This window comes from Dasypus novemcinctus, chromosome 18, assembly GCF_030445035.2.
Source record: "Dasypus novemcinctus isolate mDasNov1 chromosome 18, mDasNov1.1.hap2, whole genome shotgun sequence".
Classification (NCBI taxonomy): domain Eukaryota; kingdom Metazoa; phylum Chordata; class Mammalia; order Cingulata; family Dasypodidae; genus Dasypus; species Dasypus novemcinctus.
Window position 1 is genome coordinate 21899315 of NC_080690.1, and position 18757 is coordinate 21918071.

The 18757-nt window shown below is 54.2% G+C and overlaps 1 protein-coding gene across 4 annotated transcripts; it reads right to left on the reverse strand.

The window, feature by feature from the left end:
* Positions 1-942: 942 nt before the first annotated feature.
* Positions 943-18738, reverse strand: PLA2G15 (phospholipase A2 group XV). Of its 4 annotated transcripts, none has more exons than XM_058279812.2 (8): positions 18631-18738; positions 13464-13597; positions 12124-12248; positions 8237-8393; positions 5592-5710; positions 5272-5370; positions 4598-4822; positions 943-2861 (listed from the first exon to the last, which is right to left on the reverse strand). In XM_058279812.2, the coding sequence occupies exons 2-8, from the start codon at positions 13511-13513 to the stop codon at positions 2350-2352; spliced, it is 1287 nt and encodes a 428-aa protein (XP_058135795.1). In that variant the 5' UTR covers positions 13514-13597; positions 18631-18738; the 3' UTR covers positions 943-2349. The 4 variants fall into 4 exon arrangements, with proteins under 4 accessions (XP_058135795.1, XP_058135796.1, XP_058135794.1 ...); XM_058279813.1 differs by lacking the exon at positions 18631-18738 and adding an exon at positions 18354-18442; XM_058279811.2 differs by lacking the exon at positions 18631-18738 and adding an exon at positions 16902-17280.
* Positions 18739-18757: the final 19 nt, after the last annotated feature.

Genomic DNA, 18757 nt, shown 5'->3' on the forward strand with positions numbered 1-18757 from the left:
ATGGGTCAGGGGTGAGTGGGTGGCTGCAGGGCCACCACAAGCGATGGCCGGGGGGGGGGCAGGGCAGAGCAAGAAGTGAGGCTGGGACCCCTGTGGATGAGAGTTTGCACCCTTTTGTGTTGTCATCCTTCTACAGAGGCCGGTGCTGAAACTGGCTTGTGCCCCTTCTCTGGGCAGCCCCTTCCACCAGGTTTGGGTAGAGTGGTGCCATGAGAGGGTTCAGGGCGCCCTCTGGTGTCCACGGCATATCAAAGCCTGGAGCCTCAACCAGTGAGAATCCCTGTGGGAGGCAGGGATGAGAGCTACTACCACCCACACTGGCTGCAAGCACTGCGCTCTGTACCACAAAATTCATGCCTAGACCCCATCCCTACTCATATATTCCTGTCTTGGATTCTCTCTGTATGCCCATCTCTGGTCCCCAGGCTCTCTGTTCCTCTGGTCTCTGTCCATAACAGTCTCCTCTGTCTCTTCATCCCTCGGTCTCTGTCCCAAAGTTGGGCAGGTGGTAGTCAGATGAGCCTAAAGAAGCAAAGGGGAAGTGTGGTGTCCTGAAAAGAACTCTAGGTTTAAAGGCGGCTGAGATCTGCTCGCTGGGAGAAGACAGAAGGCTGGAAAAAGAAGTCTAGCCAGGGTGACATGCGGGACTGTTCTTGGCCTCCAGCTTTGGGGTGGCATGGGGGATTGCTGACCGGGCAGGGGCAAGGGCAGGAGCTGCACTGCAACAGCTTAGAAGGGGAGTTGGACTCCATGGGAGAGGGGACCTCTCAGAGGCAAGAGGATGAAGTCCAGAGAAAGGTGCAGGGGCCATGCCTTGGCACTGAAAGAATCCATTAAGACCCCAGTAAAGGTCCAATCCCTGGTCACCTCCCTTTTTAGCTCCCTCACCCTTCCACCATCTCCCTCACCTCATGCTTGGTGCAGAGCTTAGGCCAGGGAACCTTACAGTATCCATAATACTTTATTGCTAGAACCGAGGTGTGGCTGCTTAGAGCCCCATATGGGGTCTGCCACTCAGGAACAAAAGGACAGATGCTGGGCATGTATGAAACAGAGAAAACCCAGCTCCACAGGAACTTTGTAGAAGAATAGCAGGTTCCCTGAATATGGTCTTGGGGCCCCACCCACAAGGCTTGACCCAAGCCATGGCCTATATAGTCAGGGGCCCACTTGGCACTTACTGCCAACAAGGAAGGCGCAGCCCCTCGATTCCTGCTATCAGAGGCAGAACCAAGGAGAACCTCTGGGACAGTCAGAAAACCTAAGGGAGTCCCAAGGCTCCAAGGGGTCAGCTACCCAGACCCACTCAAATGTCTGGGCCTGTTATAGCAGACTGAACACCACTCAGCAGCCAGGTAGGGGCGGGTGTTGGGCAGAAGGCCTACCTCCTCTCAGCCCACCTGGGCACTAGAGACATGATAGGCAGGGTGGCTCTGTAGTATGGTGTTGGGATTCGAGGGAAAGCAGCTCAAGGCAACTCTAGGTAGCTTTGGCTGCTTACTTGAGCTCCCTTTCTCCATAGGCACCTAGAAGACCGTGGCACTGGGGCCTGCTCTCATCTCTGGGCCATAGTCCCAAAGTCTCTTCATCTACACTGTGGCCAACATCCCAACCAAGGGGATCAGGGCCCCTGGACATGACTCATAGAACTGAGGTCCATCTGCTCCCAATTCTGAGCTCCCCAGCGAGGCCTGACCAGGTAGCTCCTGGAGGGGAGGTAGGAGTGAATGCCCCAGTGCCTGGGAACCATGGAGAACACAACAACCAGCCCCTGCCTGCAGGGGGAAGCTGGGCTGCCCCAGAAAGCCACAGTTAAACTGCCGAACAGGTCAGCCACAGGAAGGCCAGCAGTTCCAATCATCCACGGCCAGCCACAGGTCCACCAGGTCCTAGGGCTATGGCCTATATGTGGGAGGGTCTACCCTAAGGGCCAGAAGCTCACTCCTGGGACCCTTGGAGACAGAGACCATTGCTCAGTAATGCCTGTCAGAGGAAGGCTGAGGGGCCAGGTCCTCTGGTGGGCAACTGTGTAGAGGTCAAAGGAGCAGTACTGCATGGCCCTTGAGTAGGAGACTAGGGCTGGGTGCCAGCCAATCCACCCTACGGAGCCAATCCTGAGGCCACAACAACTCCACCACCAGTAACATTTTTCTTTCAAGAGTCTCGAGTCCAGACTCAGTGTCTTCCTTCTTCACTCACAGAGGGAAGGTTAGAAATTACTCTTCCCCCATGGCAGACACTTCATACTCCAAGACCTAGGGCCCTGGGTAGTCAGTCAAAAGCTTTGCTAAGAGGCCAAGAAAAGCAGCTGTGGATGAACCATCTGTCAGCCCCTGCCTGGTGCAGAAATCAGGGCCCAAGAAGCACGCGTTTCAGATAGGCCAGGGTTGTATCATTGGCCAGCATCTCAATGTGCTCGCAACCTGGCAGTGCCTGCAACGACACTTGGTGCTCCTGGCGGTTGCGCCAGACCTGGCACTGTAGTGCACTCTGTACATTCACAGTGCCATCACCATCGCCAAAGCTGATTTTTGGGTCACGATCAGGGAAGCTCTCATAGTAGAAGGAATCTGGAGTGGGGACACCAGTGCCATAGAGGCAGTGCAGCTGCACTCCAGGAGGCACCATGGCTTCAACCAGTCCCTCCGTGTCCTGCCGCATGAGCCAGCCGTCCTCAAAGCCGATGTCCTGGAAGAATCGGTGATAGTCCCTCAGGGTATAATTCGTGGTAGGTGTGTGTACAAACACCTTCTCGGGTGGCCAGGTATAGTTGTAGGGCAGCAGCCAGCTGGTGGAGATGGCAGACCGCTGCTGCTCCCGGATCTTCAGGGGCCCAATGACTGGGATCCGGTTGTTGTCCCCTACAGGGAGAGGACTCTGGTCAGTCTGTGTTCAGGAATGCGAACTGGCTGAGCGCGAAGTCAACCTCCAGGCCCTCTACTGGACCCAGCTGATGGTCCAGTCAACATTCTAGAAATTCCAAGGTTTTATCCCATTATAACTACCAATTCCTCACTGGTTTTTGCTTCCCATTATTTTTGCTATGTCTGGAAACATATAACCACAACTTGTTTCTTTCCTTTTGTATTTTGTCCTCAGAGATTTAGGCAGCACACTACCATAGGGTGATTTAGCATCTGTTTCCTAATCTGTAAATGGCACCTCCTCCAAGCACTTATCACTGGGCCTGCGGGCATCGACTCTAAGTCAATCAGCAGGTTGGCAGCCTAGAGACATATTCATCTTTCTCCTATGTTACACTGAAATGTTTTTCTTTTCCTAGGCTCAGACATTGGCCAGCCTTGGTCTTATCCTATCCACCTGCCTAGGTAGCCGGGCTTGCTGGAGACACGGCCAGAAGCAGGCTGCAAACAGAGTCAGGTCCTTGGCACACTGGTGTCCAAAAATACACTACCTACCACCCAGTGGGAACTCTGGGGGATAAACTAGAACTTGGGAACAGGAGACTATGACCTGTTCAGGACCCAGTGGTGACCCATCATGCCACCCTGTACCTAAAAGCAGTGCTACCTCTCTGACTATAGAGCCTTGCTCTGCCTAGTGAGGCCTGGCTCTAGGACCCCTAATAAAAGAGAAGCCCCTAGGTGTCCAAGGGCCCCTTTCATCCCTGTTCCTGGACTTCTAGGGCCTGACAGTTTCCCCATATCTGAGGCAAAGCTCTAAGGGGGCTCACGGGGAAATTCTGAAAGGGGCTGGGGCCTGAACTCCCTCATGGGCCCCTGTCTCAGATTCAGGAAGTGCCCCTGTCTGGTGCAGATTAAATGACTTCTGAGTCAGAGCCCTGAGTCTCTGAGCCCTGGACTCATTGTCTGGCTAATCCAGGGTCACTGCTGGGAGAGTACCAGGCCTGACCTGACCACAATGACCAGCAGATCAACAAGGAGGTCAGGTGGTACTAGTCACTTGAGGAAGAAAGCTTATCACACACTTAGCGTGGCTCTGGCTCACAGCTCCCAAAGTGAGGGGTCATGGGGTTCACAATAGGTACTAGCATAGAGGAAAGCCCCTCCTAACACAGGAAGCCGTGCCCTACTGCTGCAGCAGGCAGGCATGTTAAGGATGGACAGAGAAGGAGGCAACTTCCAACTGCCAGTCAATCAAGCTCAACGAGGTCTGCACCTACTTCCCTGTTGCCCACAGAAGCAAGTGAGGTTTCCCCTAACCCACAGATGGAGGTACAACTCATCAACAGGAAACTATAGTCCAATCCTTCTTCTCTGGGGCAAAGACGGGAGTGAACAAGTGAGAATGGGGGTAAGAGGGAGAGAGAAGGTGTTCCCCAAAGAACTTCAGGTAAAACCAAGGTAAGCCAGCCAGGCCTGAGCAGCCAGGCCTGAGCACATAATAGCATGTGCATATTATGCAGACATATGCACATGCTATTATCCAGAGGTGGAATGAGGGGTGGAGTTAGATTCCCTTTCGGAAAAAGAGATGTTTGAAAAGGAATGCCACTTTGAAGAAAGAGGGGTGCTGACCCAGGAGAAGAGACAGTGGCCTAGGAGGCCATGATGGAGGGAAAAGGGATTGGCCTTCCCAACACCAGTCTCCCACACTGGGCCCGGCAGGGTCTTACCTGAGGCCAGGACACGCAGGGTCTTGGCCACACCCCCCCAGGGTGCACCCAGTGCCACAAAGGCCCAGATATACTTGTCCTTCCAGGTCTGTGGCTGCTGCTGCAGGAAGTAGAGCATATACATGTTGCCCATGCTGTGGGCAACCAGCACCACAGGGCCCCCATACAGCTGGTGCATCTCCTCGATCATCTCCTGGAGGGCCAGGAAGTAGGGCCCGTTTTCATCTGCAGGCCAGAGCCAGGTGCAAGTCAGGGAGGAAGGATGCTGGGGCCCCAATCACAGGCTATTTCTCAGGCCAGACCCAGGACTAGGTGGGTGGGGAGAGTACTAAAACCCAAGTGGGAGTAGTCTGGTTTCCCCACCATTTCCATGAAGGCAGGAAACAAAAAGGCTCCTTTTCTGCCCCTCAGCCTCTTCTCTCCTCGGGGTTCAGAGGCCCAGGGGTCCAGGGGGAAGGACATGGACAGAACTGACTAAGGGCAGTGGCTGTGACCTCCCTACCCCCTCTCCTATAGCCCAAGACTTCAGGGGAGCAGGGGGCAGCGTGACTGCTTACTCTAGGCCGGATGCCAGAGGCCCGAAGGCAAGAGGGGAGCCCAGAGCCTGTGGTGGCTGCAACCTCCTTGTTCCTGCCTCCCAAGACCTCAGGGACAGAAGGAGAGTGCCTGCTTACTTGGGGCTCGACGCCAGTCATAGGGGGCCCCCCGGACGTCCTCACCCCGTGTGTAGCCCCAGCCCACAAGGCTCTCCACCATGGTGTGGAAATAGGAACCTATGGACAGAAACGCAGGGTTAGAGGGTCCAGCCAGCACCAGCGACCCACACCACACCCACCACGGGGACTGTGACATCTACTGCAGGCAGGTCCCTGGAGGAGTACGACAGGGCACACACTGGTCATGGAAGTTCACACACTACCCCCTTAAACTGATAGGGTTCTTCCAGAAGAACCTCAGCCCTGTTCTCTGGAGGGCGTGAGTGAGGGTTACCTACCCACACTGCTTTTGCTGGGGTCCAGGAACTCCAGGGAGAAAGTCTTCCCAAAGCCAGGGACACGCACATCCACGCCATCGGGGAACTGGGTGGCCCGGGACGTTCTATTGTAGATCAGTCTGTCAGGAGAGGATATTGAGCCAGTGACCCAGTTGTGACACTGAACTTCATGTGTCCCAACTCCACCTGTGTCCTGAGTCATACCACCCCCAGGTTTGGTCAGATGTATAGAAGAGACCAAAAAGTTACAAAATCAGTTTATAAAACACGGGGCAGAGTAATCACATCCAAATGAGGACCAAGACTCACTCCAAAGATCCTGACCCCAGGCCCCTCTGTGAAGGCAACCTTCCCCCCCTCCCTGATGCCACCCATCCCAGAGGAGGCTAGTCCTCTGAAAAACCACCAGTATCTTGGATCTGGTTGACAGAAAGAAGTTGTAGCCCTGGCTGTGCCATGAACATCACACTTGATCCCAAGAGGTAGCCTAACCCACAGGCTCCCATCACCCTGTCTCCACAGATTCAGCTCCTGCCACCCACCACAACATGTCACAGGGCAAAGGAGGTAGTGAGCAGAGTGCACAACAGAACCAGACAAGAGAGACCCCGCCAGGCCTGAGCCCACCAGGGGGTGGTGGGTGGGCAAGACCTGGAGAAATGACGGGGATGGGTGGAGCATAACAGGAGAAAGGCCTCGTGCAGACCCAAGGAGCTATAACTCACTCCCACTTATTCTGAGCCTTAGACCCAGCAGCCAGCATCCTTGCACCACACCATCCACGGAGGAAGGGAATGGCTAAACCAAGTCCACGAGACCAAACAGTGTCTCAGGGCCAGATCACCTGCCAGAGACTGTAACTGCACTGTCCAGGGATTGGCCAGCAAATTCCTAAGGAGTCACGACCTAGGGATGTAGGATGTTAACTACGAGCAACCTGGGATCCCCAACAGCCCTGTAATAGTTTTCCATTGCTGCCTAACAAATTACCATAAACTTAGCAATTTAAAACAATCACATTTTATTATCTTACCACTTCCATGGGTGCAGTACACAACAGCACCAGACAGGAGCCCATGGCTGCTGTGTACCCCATCCTGGGAGTGGGGAGTCAGCAAGGCCTGGAAAAATGAGGGGGACAGTGTTGGGGGAAGATAAAAGAAAGCCTTGTGCCAGTCCAAAAACCCTGCTCTGGCCTCCATGGTTGCCAAGGAAACATATATGCCCTGGAAAACAAAGGCTAGACCTGCAGTCCCTGGTGGTCTTACGTCCCACCTCCAATAAAGATCAGCCAAGGAAAGCTGAAAGGATCCCCAACATTGGCCCAAATAATAGGATAAATATCGTGGAGGCCCACTCTCTCCAGAATAATCCGTAGATTACCCCAAATGGCCACCCAACAAAGTGCAGAAAATTGTTCTGAAAAGCCAAATTAGCTCTGTGCTGTATGGAAGTCCACGTAGGTCAGAGGACCAATGAAGGTAGGCAAACCCCTCCCGGCATCAGCCCACACCTCCTTTTGGCAGTACCTGAGGTCATGGCTCTGATGCAAAAATAGATATGCAGATCAACAGCCCAGAAATAACCCAGATTACACACAGAGGAGGAAAGAGTCAACAAAGCAGTTTTCATAAACAACAGGGAAGGGCAGGGTGTCTGGAGAACCAGCTAGCTTGCTTGCAGGAGAAACTTTTAATTTGTGATAAGTAAATCAGCTTAAACATTTACTAGGAACCATAAATGTTCCTGGTTCCAGTGACCAACTGTGTTCCTGATTCCAGTGCTATAAAAACAGAACAGACATAGTGTTCCTGGTTCCAGTGCTATAAACACAGAACAGATATAGTGCCTGTCTTCAGTCTAGGAGGGAACCTCGGCTCAGAATCACACAATTCTTGGTTCCAGTCCTGGTTCTGCCACTTATTCATTGAGGGACCCTAGGCAATTTTGTATCTCCTTTGAGCTTCCAGACCTCCTCATCTGTAAAAGAGATTTAAAAACAGTACTTGCATCATAGGATTACTGTACGATTAAATAAAACAAAGTATGTAAAATGCACACTGCCTATGTTCAATAAATAGTAATTCTTATTATGCTATTATTACTGCAGAAACATTCTTAGAAGGTTAGAAGAACCCATGCATGTAGCTTGGGAGGAGAGGTTAACAGCTCTGGGGACAGGCAGGGGAGACTACATGGAGGTACTAGGTTACTTTTTAAAGGGTGAATGGGAATTTGTCAGGCAAAGGGTAGAGGGAGGATGGCATTCCAGGTTAAAAGCACCGCATGTGCAAAGGCACGGAGACATGGTATGTTCCAGGAAGCAGCAGCAACTGGAGGGGTACGTGTGGCCAGAGCACAGGCAAGGGCAGGGGCAGGCTATGAACAGAGGCTGAAGCATAGAAGCCTGTGTGAGGCGTGGCTCAGAGGGGTAAGGCCTATGCTGGAGAGGACAGGGACAAGAGCAGCAGGAAGAGGAGGAAAGTCCCGTGTGAGAGGTAGTGCCAACCAGACTGAGGGAATGGAGAGAGAGAGGTCAGTGTCTTCAGGGTCCCTTGATGTGGGGATGGGATGGAAACGGGCTCCAGAGGCCTCTTTGGTTCTGTCAGTGAGCAGAACCCGGTCCATATGTCCCCTGCCCCCACCTGATATTGTCAATCCAACAGTCAATGATGACAGGCAACAGCAGTTCGAGGTTCAGCCAGAGGGTGAAGTAGCTGTCGGTCCTCTTGGAGCAGAGGTAGTGCACGACCGTTGGCTTGTCCAGCTTCGCCTCCAGCTGGTTGCCCAAATCGCCAGGCACTGCAGGGGGCACAGGGCATGCATGAGGCCCTAGGCCTGGTAGGCTGGAGACCCCCAAGAACTTTGAAGACTACAGCAGGATCCCCAGGAGCCACAGATGCCAGGATCAATCTCCCCCATCCCACGCCTCAAACAGAAGAACAGAACTGGGGGCAGAAAAATCAGACAGCAGGGACCTCGAAACAAGTCCATGGACACACATGCTGTGAAGCACTTGGTAAAGACCCTAGATAAAGTAAATCCCCTGGACGGTCACTGACACATCCTTTCTGGACCATTTAGGATACTGGAAGGGGGCTGCCCACACTAGACCTCAGTTTCCTTATTGTTAAATGAGATCTTGGGTCACCCCCATAACACACACAGATCTCCACATATGATTTCTACACGTCCCTCAGTTGAGAGCTCTGACTGGGAGGGCTGAGAAACCACCGAGTTCTAGAACCCTCAAAGTTTGGCCAAAGATACAGTCCAGGCATCAGATATACCCTCAAAGTTTGAACCCAAAGGTTTTCCATCTACAGCCATTCCAGGCTACAGAGTAGACACAGCCTCATTCACCATAAGAGAGGGAGTGTGGAACAGGACAGAACATTGGGCCACTTTAACTGGGCCAAAATTAAATCCAGAGAAGGTACTACAGGACAGGCTTGTGGAAGGGAGGTAATGAACAGAAACACAGCTGAGAGGTCACACTAGCATCTGATGGTCTACCAAGGTGCCCAGTCTTGCTAAAGGCCAGAGCCCAATAAAGTCCCAGAGGGCAGATCTTAATAGAGAGTCCTAACATCTTGGCACACCTGAACCCTGTGTGAGAGACATGGCTACACAGAAAAAACTCACCATTCCAGCCACAGTCCCTGGGAGGCGGGCATGGTGAGGCTCCAAGGACAACTTCTCTTCACCCTAGCCAGACAATCCTGTCCACTCAGAGCCCTGGGGACCTTGTGACCCTCAAACCTATCCCCACTGCTTCACTATCCCACATTCAAGGCCCTTCATGGTCTGTCCACAACTTTTCAGGCCTCACCTGCCCTATATGCCATACTCTCAACACCTCCCAAACACAACCCCGCTTGGACTCCATGACTGTTGAGTAAACAACCAGCACTGGGCTCTCTTGTGTAGTCACTGGGCACTGACTGTGTACCTAGCCCTGAGCTGGGTGTGCCCTCCCTGTACACCATCCCGCAATGTCCTGGGGGAGCCCTTGAGGGAGAGGCATGGAGTCTCCCAGCATGATAGGGGTTGGACCTCTGAATGACATGCCTGTGACCTGGCCAGTGCAGTACAGTGCAGAGATCTTGGTCACCATCTTCAGCAAAGAGGAAATTGCTGAAAGAGGAAGTCACCAGATCTTTGCCTGGACGCCCTGTGTCCTAGCCCTATGTAGCCTCTAGAAATACCAGTAACCACTTCCTGAGTTCCTCTGTGCTTGGAACTAGGACAAGGGCCATCAGTGTGCCTTTTACTCCTAAAAACACTTGGAAGAGACATCCTTATTATCCCTATTACAGATGAGGAAACTGAGGCTGGGACAAGTAGAAATGGCTTGTCTACAGTACCTTCCCCCTGCCCACGATCATCTTCTATATCATTTCTCTGGCCTCTGCCAATTCAGGTCCTACTCCTAGAGGGTGGTCACCCTTGGATGCCGATCTTCTGATGACCAAGGTCAGGTTCCTGTTTTGTGCCCAGGAACAGCTCATCCGCTCCCCCCCAAAGGGTTTCCCAGGGTTAATGCTGGCAGTCTCACTCCCCAAGTAGTTGGACATGTTAGGATTCCAGCTGCTCTGTGGCCCTGGGCAGGGTCTGAGGCTCCTTTGCTATGACCTAGGATGACCAAGGACCGAATGCATTAATGAACGCAGAGTTAGCACCATGCCCAGTGAGAAGGCTGCTAACAAAGGTTCTGGACAGGACCACACACTTCTACACTCCTGACTCAGAATCTCATAGGCCTAGCCATGGCTCCCTGCGGCCCCCAGGATAAAGTCCAGATGCCTCAACTAGTCATGAGCCCTGCAATGTTCACCCCTCTCCCCACTCTATTCCAGCCAGCCTGAACCATTTACCTTCCTTCCTTCTCACATATAGTTCCCCCTGCCTGAAACTCTTGCCTTGCTTCAGCTCCAGCTGCCTACTCCAGGAAGCCTTCCCTGACACCCTGACTGGGTCACTGGATTCTCTGTATTTGCTCAGCACAGACCTCAACACCTGGAGATTACTGTTAATCTGATCCTGCACGTTTAGGGAAGGCAGGACCAAGTCTGCCCAAATCCCATGGCCGACATGGGTCCGGCATCACCCTGGAGCATTTCCTGGTCGAACCCTGGGTAGGGGACCTCCTGCAACCATCCTGCCTGTCAAACCCTACCCTATTGTCATCTGCATCATCACCACTAAAATACTCCCAACAAAACAACATGGGGGTCAGGCTGTAGCAGATTCAGTACGCCATATGTGCTTTAGTATGCCTCCGCCCACAGGAGTCCTAGTTGGCCACACACACGCCAGCTCTGCGTGAGTGACGGTCTGAATGAGGCACCCAAGGCTACCAGAGGCCTCACTCTTACTGGCCACCACAGAAAGACACTGTGGCTCCCACGCAGTTGCCTTATCTGGGACAGGGGTCAGGACTGGGATCAGGAAGCAGATGGGCAAGGGAGGTGGCCAGCTCTAGCCCCAAAAGAGAGCCTGGCAGGGGTTTCTGATGAAAGTACAATCATGTAGCTAAACATTCCTGACACCTGTTCATGGCCACTGTCCCAAACCCCATCTTCTGCCAGCCTCAGTTTCCCTTGCACCTCTTTCTCAGGTCCAATGCCACCCATTTGGTAAGCTGAGCAGGGGAGTCTTGGAGGCCTCTTTTCCAAGGGGAGCAATTCTCCAAAGAGCTTCCTCAGTAATGCCCTCTGAAACCTGTGGGGCTGGAAAGGGCGAGTGAGACAGCCTTCCAGGCTGGCCTAGGTCAATGCTGAGTCCCCTGGGACCGGAGGTCAACTCCATTCTACTCCTCAAACCGGCCTTCGGGGGTGGGAGCCTTAAGACTTGGGCTGAGGCGGACCATCGCGCCAATGGACAAGCATAGGGGAACCCTCTCACTCACCCCATATTCAACAGGAGCAGATAGGAGAGGCTAACCACACCCGCGCCCAGTATGGCGGGAGGTGGACGGACCCACCCGGGTGACCAAACAGACAGAACAGACGCAGACGCGAAAGACAGCTCCACACGCCATCCTGCCGGGCGGATGGGTGGACGGACCCACGACTCGAAGCGCTTCTCACCCAGCACTACAGGCGGGTGACGTCGAAACGGCAGGGCAGGATCCACAAGCTGCATTAGCAGCAGCAAAGGAAACAGCAGGCTAACGGGACGCAGGGCCGCGCGGTACAGAGAGAAGCGGAGACCCATGGCGGTCGACGGCGGCTCCCGGGCCGGAATGCGGGTTGCGCGTTCGGGGCTCGCACCTAGGCCCGGGCGCCGGCGACGCACTTAAGCCCCAAGCCGCCCGGCAAGCCCGCGCGCGTCTCCCGCAAAAGGCCTGCCAATAGAGACTCGCCGCCAGCCGCGTTCCTCCCAGTCGGGACTCGTCGCCCCGCCCCTGAGAGCCCCAGCCAGTCCCCGACCGAGCGGAGCGCCGAGCGCATCGATCCACCGAGGGGAGGCGTGGCTCCCCAGCCGGCTGCAACCTCCCTGGCAGACCCAGTTCCTCGCAGCTGTGTACCTGGATCACGCTGTGCAGCCCTCTTCACCCTTGACTCCCAGCGCCTCCCTGACAGGGTGGGTTTGGAACAGACCGGGCCGAGAGCGGGAATTCGAGGTCCAGTGCTCCCTGCTGCTGAGAAGTCCCTGTGAAAGCATGGGGAAGTAGAGGGGGACTGAGTCCCGGGCAGCTCTTGAGCTTCTTGGGACCAGGAGCTGACCAGGGCCGTTTTGGAACCTCCACCCCGGTTCTTCGCACCCAGCTCCAAGAGCACCTGGGCTTGGTAACCCTGGCCCAGGGCTCTCTTTCTAAAGTCTGCCTCCTGGTTATGGGTGCGGGGGGCGGGGAACCGGAGTGCCAGGTCAGTGTAGGTCCTTCTTCCCGTTTTAGGGAGAGTGTGGGGTCAACCGGCCAGGCGGAGCAGTTGGAGCGCTGGGTTGAGTGGGCTTGATCCTCGACCCTATACCATGGCAAATCTGCAGGTTTCCCTGTGGAGTTCGGGAGTACATAGAAATTCCTTGTTGCCCCCCACTCCTGCCCAAACAAACCCAGAATCCAGAGAGGACAGATCCCCTGTGCAAGGAATCACAGAATTGTCCAGGAGGGATAATCAGAGTGTGCAAAGACTTGACAGCCAGCCCAGACTTCAGGACAATGCTTCACTCTGAGATATGAGGGCCAGCAGAGCACCACTTGGGCATGTTTGGGGAATAGAGGCCTTGATCCTCCACACACACTCTCCTGTCGCAATCCAGCCCTACCCTGGTCATCTCTGGCTGGTCCAGAGATATCCCTCCACCCCTTCCTTCTTTTCCTCCTCCTTCTTGGGCAGCAGCTATCTTGGCTTATCCCTTCTGTGTCCTCATAGTGAAATATATTGGTGTTTGGGATATCTCCTTTCTTACTATCCCCCACCTCAGGGCCCTGACCCAGGGTCCCCACCCAGGCAAAGCTACTGTCTCCCTCACCTTCACTGCAGGGCTCAGCAGAGGGTCGCTGAGTGTGGGTCTAGTGAAGGCTGGGTGTGGGAGATGCTTCTGCCAGGGCTAAGGACAGGCAGGATTCTAGAGTTAAGGGTCAAGTGCGAGAAGGTGGGCCTAGGACGGCCTGAGCTTCCTTGGACTCTGGCCACAGGTCAAATGTCTTGCCAACCCTGCAGCACTGGGTGACCATGGGCCCCTCATGGGGTGGTCCTGTTCCTTGGCAGGCTTCTTTGGTGTCTAGCCCTGATGGGCCCAACATATGTCAGGAACAGGGCCTTGGCGAGAGGGGGTACCAAGGCCTGCTCAGTCCTGACCTGTGTTGGCAGTGTGTGTGTTTGTGGGGGTGTCAGGTGAGTACCCCTCCCCATTCATACTGACCCTGACATCCATCCAGTCAACTTGGCTGTAGATCTGGGGTCATCCTGCATTTTGGACACCTTCCTGATCCTCCGACCCACATCCAGACGGTTGCCAGCTCTACTCTCCTGTATTAGTCAGGGCTCTCCAGGAAACTAGAACCAACAGGATATATATATATATATATATATATATATATATATATATATATATATATATATATATATATATATATATAATATCCCAATAAAATCAGATTATAGGAATTGGCTGTTATGCAATTGTAGGGATTGGCAAGTCCAAATTCCATAGGGTAGGCTACAAGAAGCTGGGAAACCCGGTAAAGATTTTCAGTAAATTCCCCAGGAGAAGATAGCTGGCTGAAGGATGAAAATTTTTCCTTTTGACTGCTGAAATCACCAGCTCTCCCTTTTCAAGGCCTGGACTGACTGGATGAGACTTCTCTCATTGCTGAAGGCAGTCTCCTTTGTTAAGAAGCCATAGATGCAATCAAATTAATGATGATTTAAACCCACAAAATATCCTCATGGTATCAATCGGGCCTTGACCAAATAACTAAACATCATAACCTAGCCAAGATGACAAATGAACTTAACTATTATACCTCCCAAAACACCCTCATCCCCACAGTAATCTTCTCACTGATGTCCCAACTTATGTTCTTATTCCTGTTGATTATTCTCCAAATACCAGGTTGACACATCACTCTTCCCCAAACCCACTCACAACCCTCCTATCACATCCATCTCACTCACAGTAAATGAGGACTCTACAGGATCCCTTGGCCCCAATTTTCCCAACTTCCACTTCCCCTCTTCCTGAGTTCTCTCATGTCTAGCCTCAATGACTTCCTTGCTGCCTAGAACAGGTCAACCGTATTCCCATCAGGATTTCTGCACTTGCTACACTGGACCACTCTGCAGACCCTAGTTTTGAGGTGTTCACTGAGGTCTATATTTAAGCCTCAGCCCAGACATGACCACTGAATTTGAAGCAGGCTCTGCTTGGCTCCATTAAAATTTAGTCCTGTAAGAGCAAGCCCCTAATCTTTTCGGTTCTTGTCACATCCTTGTTACTGGTTACTACCTAGCACAATCCTTGGCACACAGCAGATGCTTAATACATGTTGCATGAATAGGTGATATACCCCCTTTCTCTAACCACTGCTCCCCTTCCACCCCACTCAGGGCAAGATCCTGGTATCTGTCAGACCTGGATGAGATAGGACTCCAGGGCTGGAGGTGAGTTCTAGAAGACTGGGAAATGAGGGTGTTCCTGTGAAGGGGAACATTCTGGGAAATGGCTGGAAGGGAGCATGAACCCAGAAGCTGAGGAATCAGGCAAGTTGTTGTATCTTCCTCAGTTGAGAAACCAGCCAATTGACTTTGCTCCTCCTGTGCTCCTGGGCCCTTTGTACACACACAAGCTCTGAGTGGGCCAGGGGGCTAGCTGGATTTGGGGCAACCAAGCCAAGATCTGGGCTGGTTTGGTGGCTGAGGCTGAGCCCACTTAGAAACCAATCAATTCTCTCTAATGCCTCAGGTTCAGCTTCCCTGGGCTCATGACAGGCCAAACACTGTCCCAATCATGATAGAACCCTGGGGCAAGGGTCCCAGAAAAGGACATGCAACCTAATCTAGACATCCGGGAAGGGTGACTGGATGGATTCTAAAGGACAAGTAAGGGTTTGCCAGGAGAACAAAGGGATGGGTAAATAGGTAGGTGCTCTTCAGAGGACTCAGCTGTGCAGCAGCCTGGAGACCTGAAGAATCTTGGCAGTGTGTCTGGAACACAAGGTGGAGCTGGATGGGATGGGAGTGCAGCAGAGAGGGACTGAGGGCCCTTAAAAATTTAGCCTCTGTCCAGGGAGCCAGGAGCCACAGAGAATCTCAAGCCAGAGGGAGGTGGCCTGGGGGCGGTGTCAAGAGGACTCCCTTCACTGCTGGCTTGGGCCCATTTCACCTGGTGGAGCCCTTGGCTACTCTTGAGGCTAGGGGCTGGGGGCGGGGGTGGCTCTGGTGTGTTTAGGGCGAGGGTGGATATGGGTGGGAGAGTGGATCCCCATGGTCATTCCTAGCCAGACACCTGCCATTGTACCTGTATCGTTGTCCTCATGCCCCCCCCCCCACTCCCGCCAGAACCTTTTTTGGTCGGGTGGGGACTGGAGGTGTTTTTGAATCATTCCTAGACTCCCTGTGGGCCCAAGAGACTGACAACATACTCCCTGCACCACATATGCCACAGCCTTCATATGCCCACTGCAGGAGTGGGCTACCTCCAGGGCTCCCACCCATACAGGCCCCCAAGGGCAGGGTGAGCCTAGGATTCTGCGCCTGTGCGGCCCATGGGACCCTTTCCCAAATACCTGGACTGCAGTTTGGGAAGGGCCTCTGCCCTCAGGCGGCCTGGGCCTTGGGGCTTCACTCAGCACTCTCCTGTCATCTCCTTGGTCTCAGATTCACTCATTCAAGATTCATGAACCTGAGGCACAGCAGCATTTACTAGTGAAGTGCCTCCGTAGCAGGGAACTCCCCTCAAACTACAGTGTGGACCCCTACTATGGAGGGAGGCACTGTGATAGGGGATTAAGTGAAATCTGCAGGAAGAGCAGGTGCTAAGGAGGGCAGGAGCAAGATGAGAGAGGGGGGAAAGGTGCAGAAGGGCCTCTGGTGCAAAGGCCCTGTGGCTGGAGGGACCAGTTATTCTTGCTGGAATACCCAAAGGCAGACAGGCTTGAGGGTAGAGAACTATTCATTCGGTCGGGTACATCCTAATTGCAACTCTGCTATGGGCCAGGTCTGGTGATAGGTACTAAAAATGAGCCTCTGTCCTCCAAGGATGGATGTTCTTATGGGTGGAAGAGAGGGAGCCAATAAATGATTAACATGTTATGTTAAAAGGTGGGGGAAGCGGATTTGGCCCAACAGATGGGGCGTCCGTCTACCACATGGGAGGTCCACGGTTCAAACCCAGGGCCTCCTGACCCATGTGGTGAGCTGGTGCGTGTGCGGTACTGATGTGCGCAGGGAGTGCCCTGCCATGCAGGGGTGTCCCCCAGGTGGGGGAGTCCCACACGCAAGGTGTGTGTCATAAGGAAAGCTGCCCAGTGCGAGAAAAGTGCAGCCTGCCCAGGAATGGCGCCACACACACAAAGAGCTGGCGCAGCAAGATGAAGCAAAAAGAGACCGCCGATTCTGGATGCCGCTGACACAAGTGGATACAGAGGAACACACAGCGAAGGGATGCAGAGAGCAGCCCCCGGGCAAGGTGAGAAAAATAAATAAATCTTAAAAAAAAAAAAAGGTGGTAATTGACAGGGAAAAGTTGTAATGAGAGCTGTGTTGGAGGATGGGATTGGGGGTTGTTCAGTATTAATAGGGTGATCTGGGAGGTCATAGGTGAAGGAGTAAGGGAGCTCAGCAAAGCAGAGGCACCAACCTTATTTTAAAGAATTTAGATTTTCGAGAAAAACGTCGAAGGGTTAGGGTGGGTGTTGAGGATGTCAGACTTTGCTGAGGTGTCATTCACGGCAGGTGGGGATGGCCCGATGGGCGCTCAGGAGTTGGCGGGAGCCGCTTCACGCTGCCAGCCTGGGACCCAGGTTCACCAACCGGCAGGGACCTGGACACGCAGGAGCGCGATTCTAGAGGAATGCGCTCAGAACCGCCAGAGGTGCCACCTGGGAGAGGTCACCTGGAGCTGAAGAGGGAGGCTTTCCAAGGCTGAAGGAAGAGGGAAGGGCCTTGCGCGAAGGCCCGGAGTTTGAACAGATGGGGCGCCAGGAGGGGTGAGCCAGAATAGTGCCCACATCTCGCGGCAAGGACGCCGGGCTTCTGTCCTGTAGGAGCGGTACCCCGGAAGCTGGGAAAGAAGCGACCAACGCCGGGGAAGTTTAAAACCCACGTCTTCGCGTCCCTGGTGGTGGGGGGTGGGGGTTCTGGAAAGAGAATTGGTTGCCTAGGCAGGACCGGAAGGTCCGACTCCTCTTGGCACATGCGCGTTCTAGGGCAGGTGGGGGAAGGGCCTCACTCGAGACTGCACCCCACTCCACGGACAAATATTTGACATTCCAGTCTTATCTGGAGGGGGTGGGGCCCTATCAGCGACGTCCCCCCGCCCTCCGCGGTTGATTGGCTCAGCACTTCCGGGGGTGGCAACTCTGCCAGAGAGGCGCTCATGGCACCTGCCTCTACCCCACCGGAAAGCGGAGATCTCCTGAAACGGGCTCCACTTCTCACTCTCTCCTAGCCACCGAGGCCTGACTCATTTCCCTCCCGAGCGTCTCAGTCTCTTCATCCATCTAGTGGGGACGCGCTGTTGTATGGGATCAGTGAGCAAGGCTTCGGGGGCTCCCCCCTCCACCCGGGCTCCCTCGCCTTGGGCTGCGCCCGTTCCCTGGGCCTGAGCTGAGGATGCTCCTGGCCCCTCGTGCTCTCCATCGCCCGCAGGCTACGATGCAGCGCTCCGCTTCAGTCTCGGGTCGAGCTTGGCAACCCTATGTTTTTGCTCCCGCGCCCCTTCTCCCCCACCCCACCATCCCGGTTTTCCTTCGATTTCTCGATCAAGCAAATGTGAGAATTCGGAGAAGTCCGAGATGGCATGGGAACGAGCTGTAAAGAAACCTTACTAAGCTCGACGGAGCGAAGGCTCCCTGGGAACCCTCAAAGCGGGACTGTTCTAATTGGGCTGTTGGTCCCGGACGCAAGGAAGGTGGAAGGTCTGAAGTCCGCTCGCATGCGCGCTCACTCGCCGCTAGCCGTCTCCCCCTCTCCCCGCCAGACCTTTCCCCGTGGTCAAGGGGGGCAGGTGGGGAGGCGACGAAAACAGGCAGGAGCCTCCATGAGAGGGAGGGATGAGGCTCCAGGCCCGAACCATCTGGCTTAAACCCACCTAGGGTGCCGCTGTCGGTGCAGAGAAGTAGGGGGCTTCCTCCTTTTCCTGCAACAGGCCTGCGCACCCTGACCGCGTTTCGGGACTGCAGGCACTGCCCGAGCCGGGTTCAGGCCGGGCCCTCCCACCTATGTGGATAAGCCCAGCCCCCGTGATCTCTGGTGATCCCCACCCCACGGTTCTAGTGATCCCCCCGCCCCTCCACAGGCCTCTGGGTGGTACCCGGTAACTCTCACCGCCCCCTTTTGACTCTTGGTGAGTTCCATAGCCCCCAGACCTGTTGTGGTGGCCCCCTGACTGCATCCCGGTGACTCCCACAGGCCCCATGTGGCCCACAAGGACTGGGGAAGGCTCAGAGTCCTGCACGTTCCTTTGCGGGAGTCTCACGGTCCCTGGGAGGGTCG

Excerpts from the sequence above, each read along its gene's own strand:
- PLA2G15 (XM_058279812.2), bottom strand. The coding sequence starts at position 13,513 with ATGCAGGATGACCCCAGATCTACAGCCAAGTTGACTGGATGGATGTCA. Across the intron at positions 5,371-5,591 it reads CCCCAGCAAAAGCAGTGTGG|GTTCCTATTTCCACACCATG; the intron begins GTAGGTAACCCT and ends TTCTGTCCATAG. Across the intron at positions 2,862-4,597 it reads CCTGCGTGTCCTGGCCTCAG|GGGACAACAACCGGATCCCA; the intron begins GTAAGACCCTGC and ends CTCTCCCTGTAG.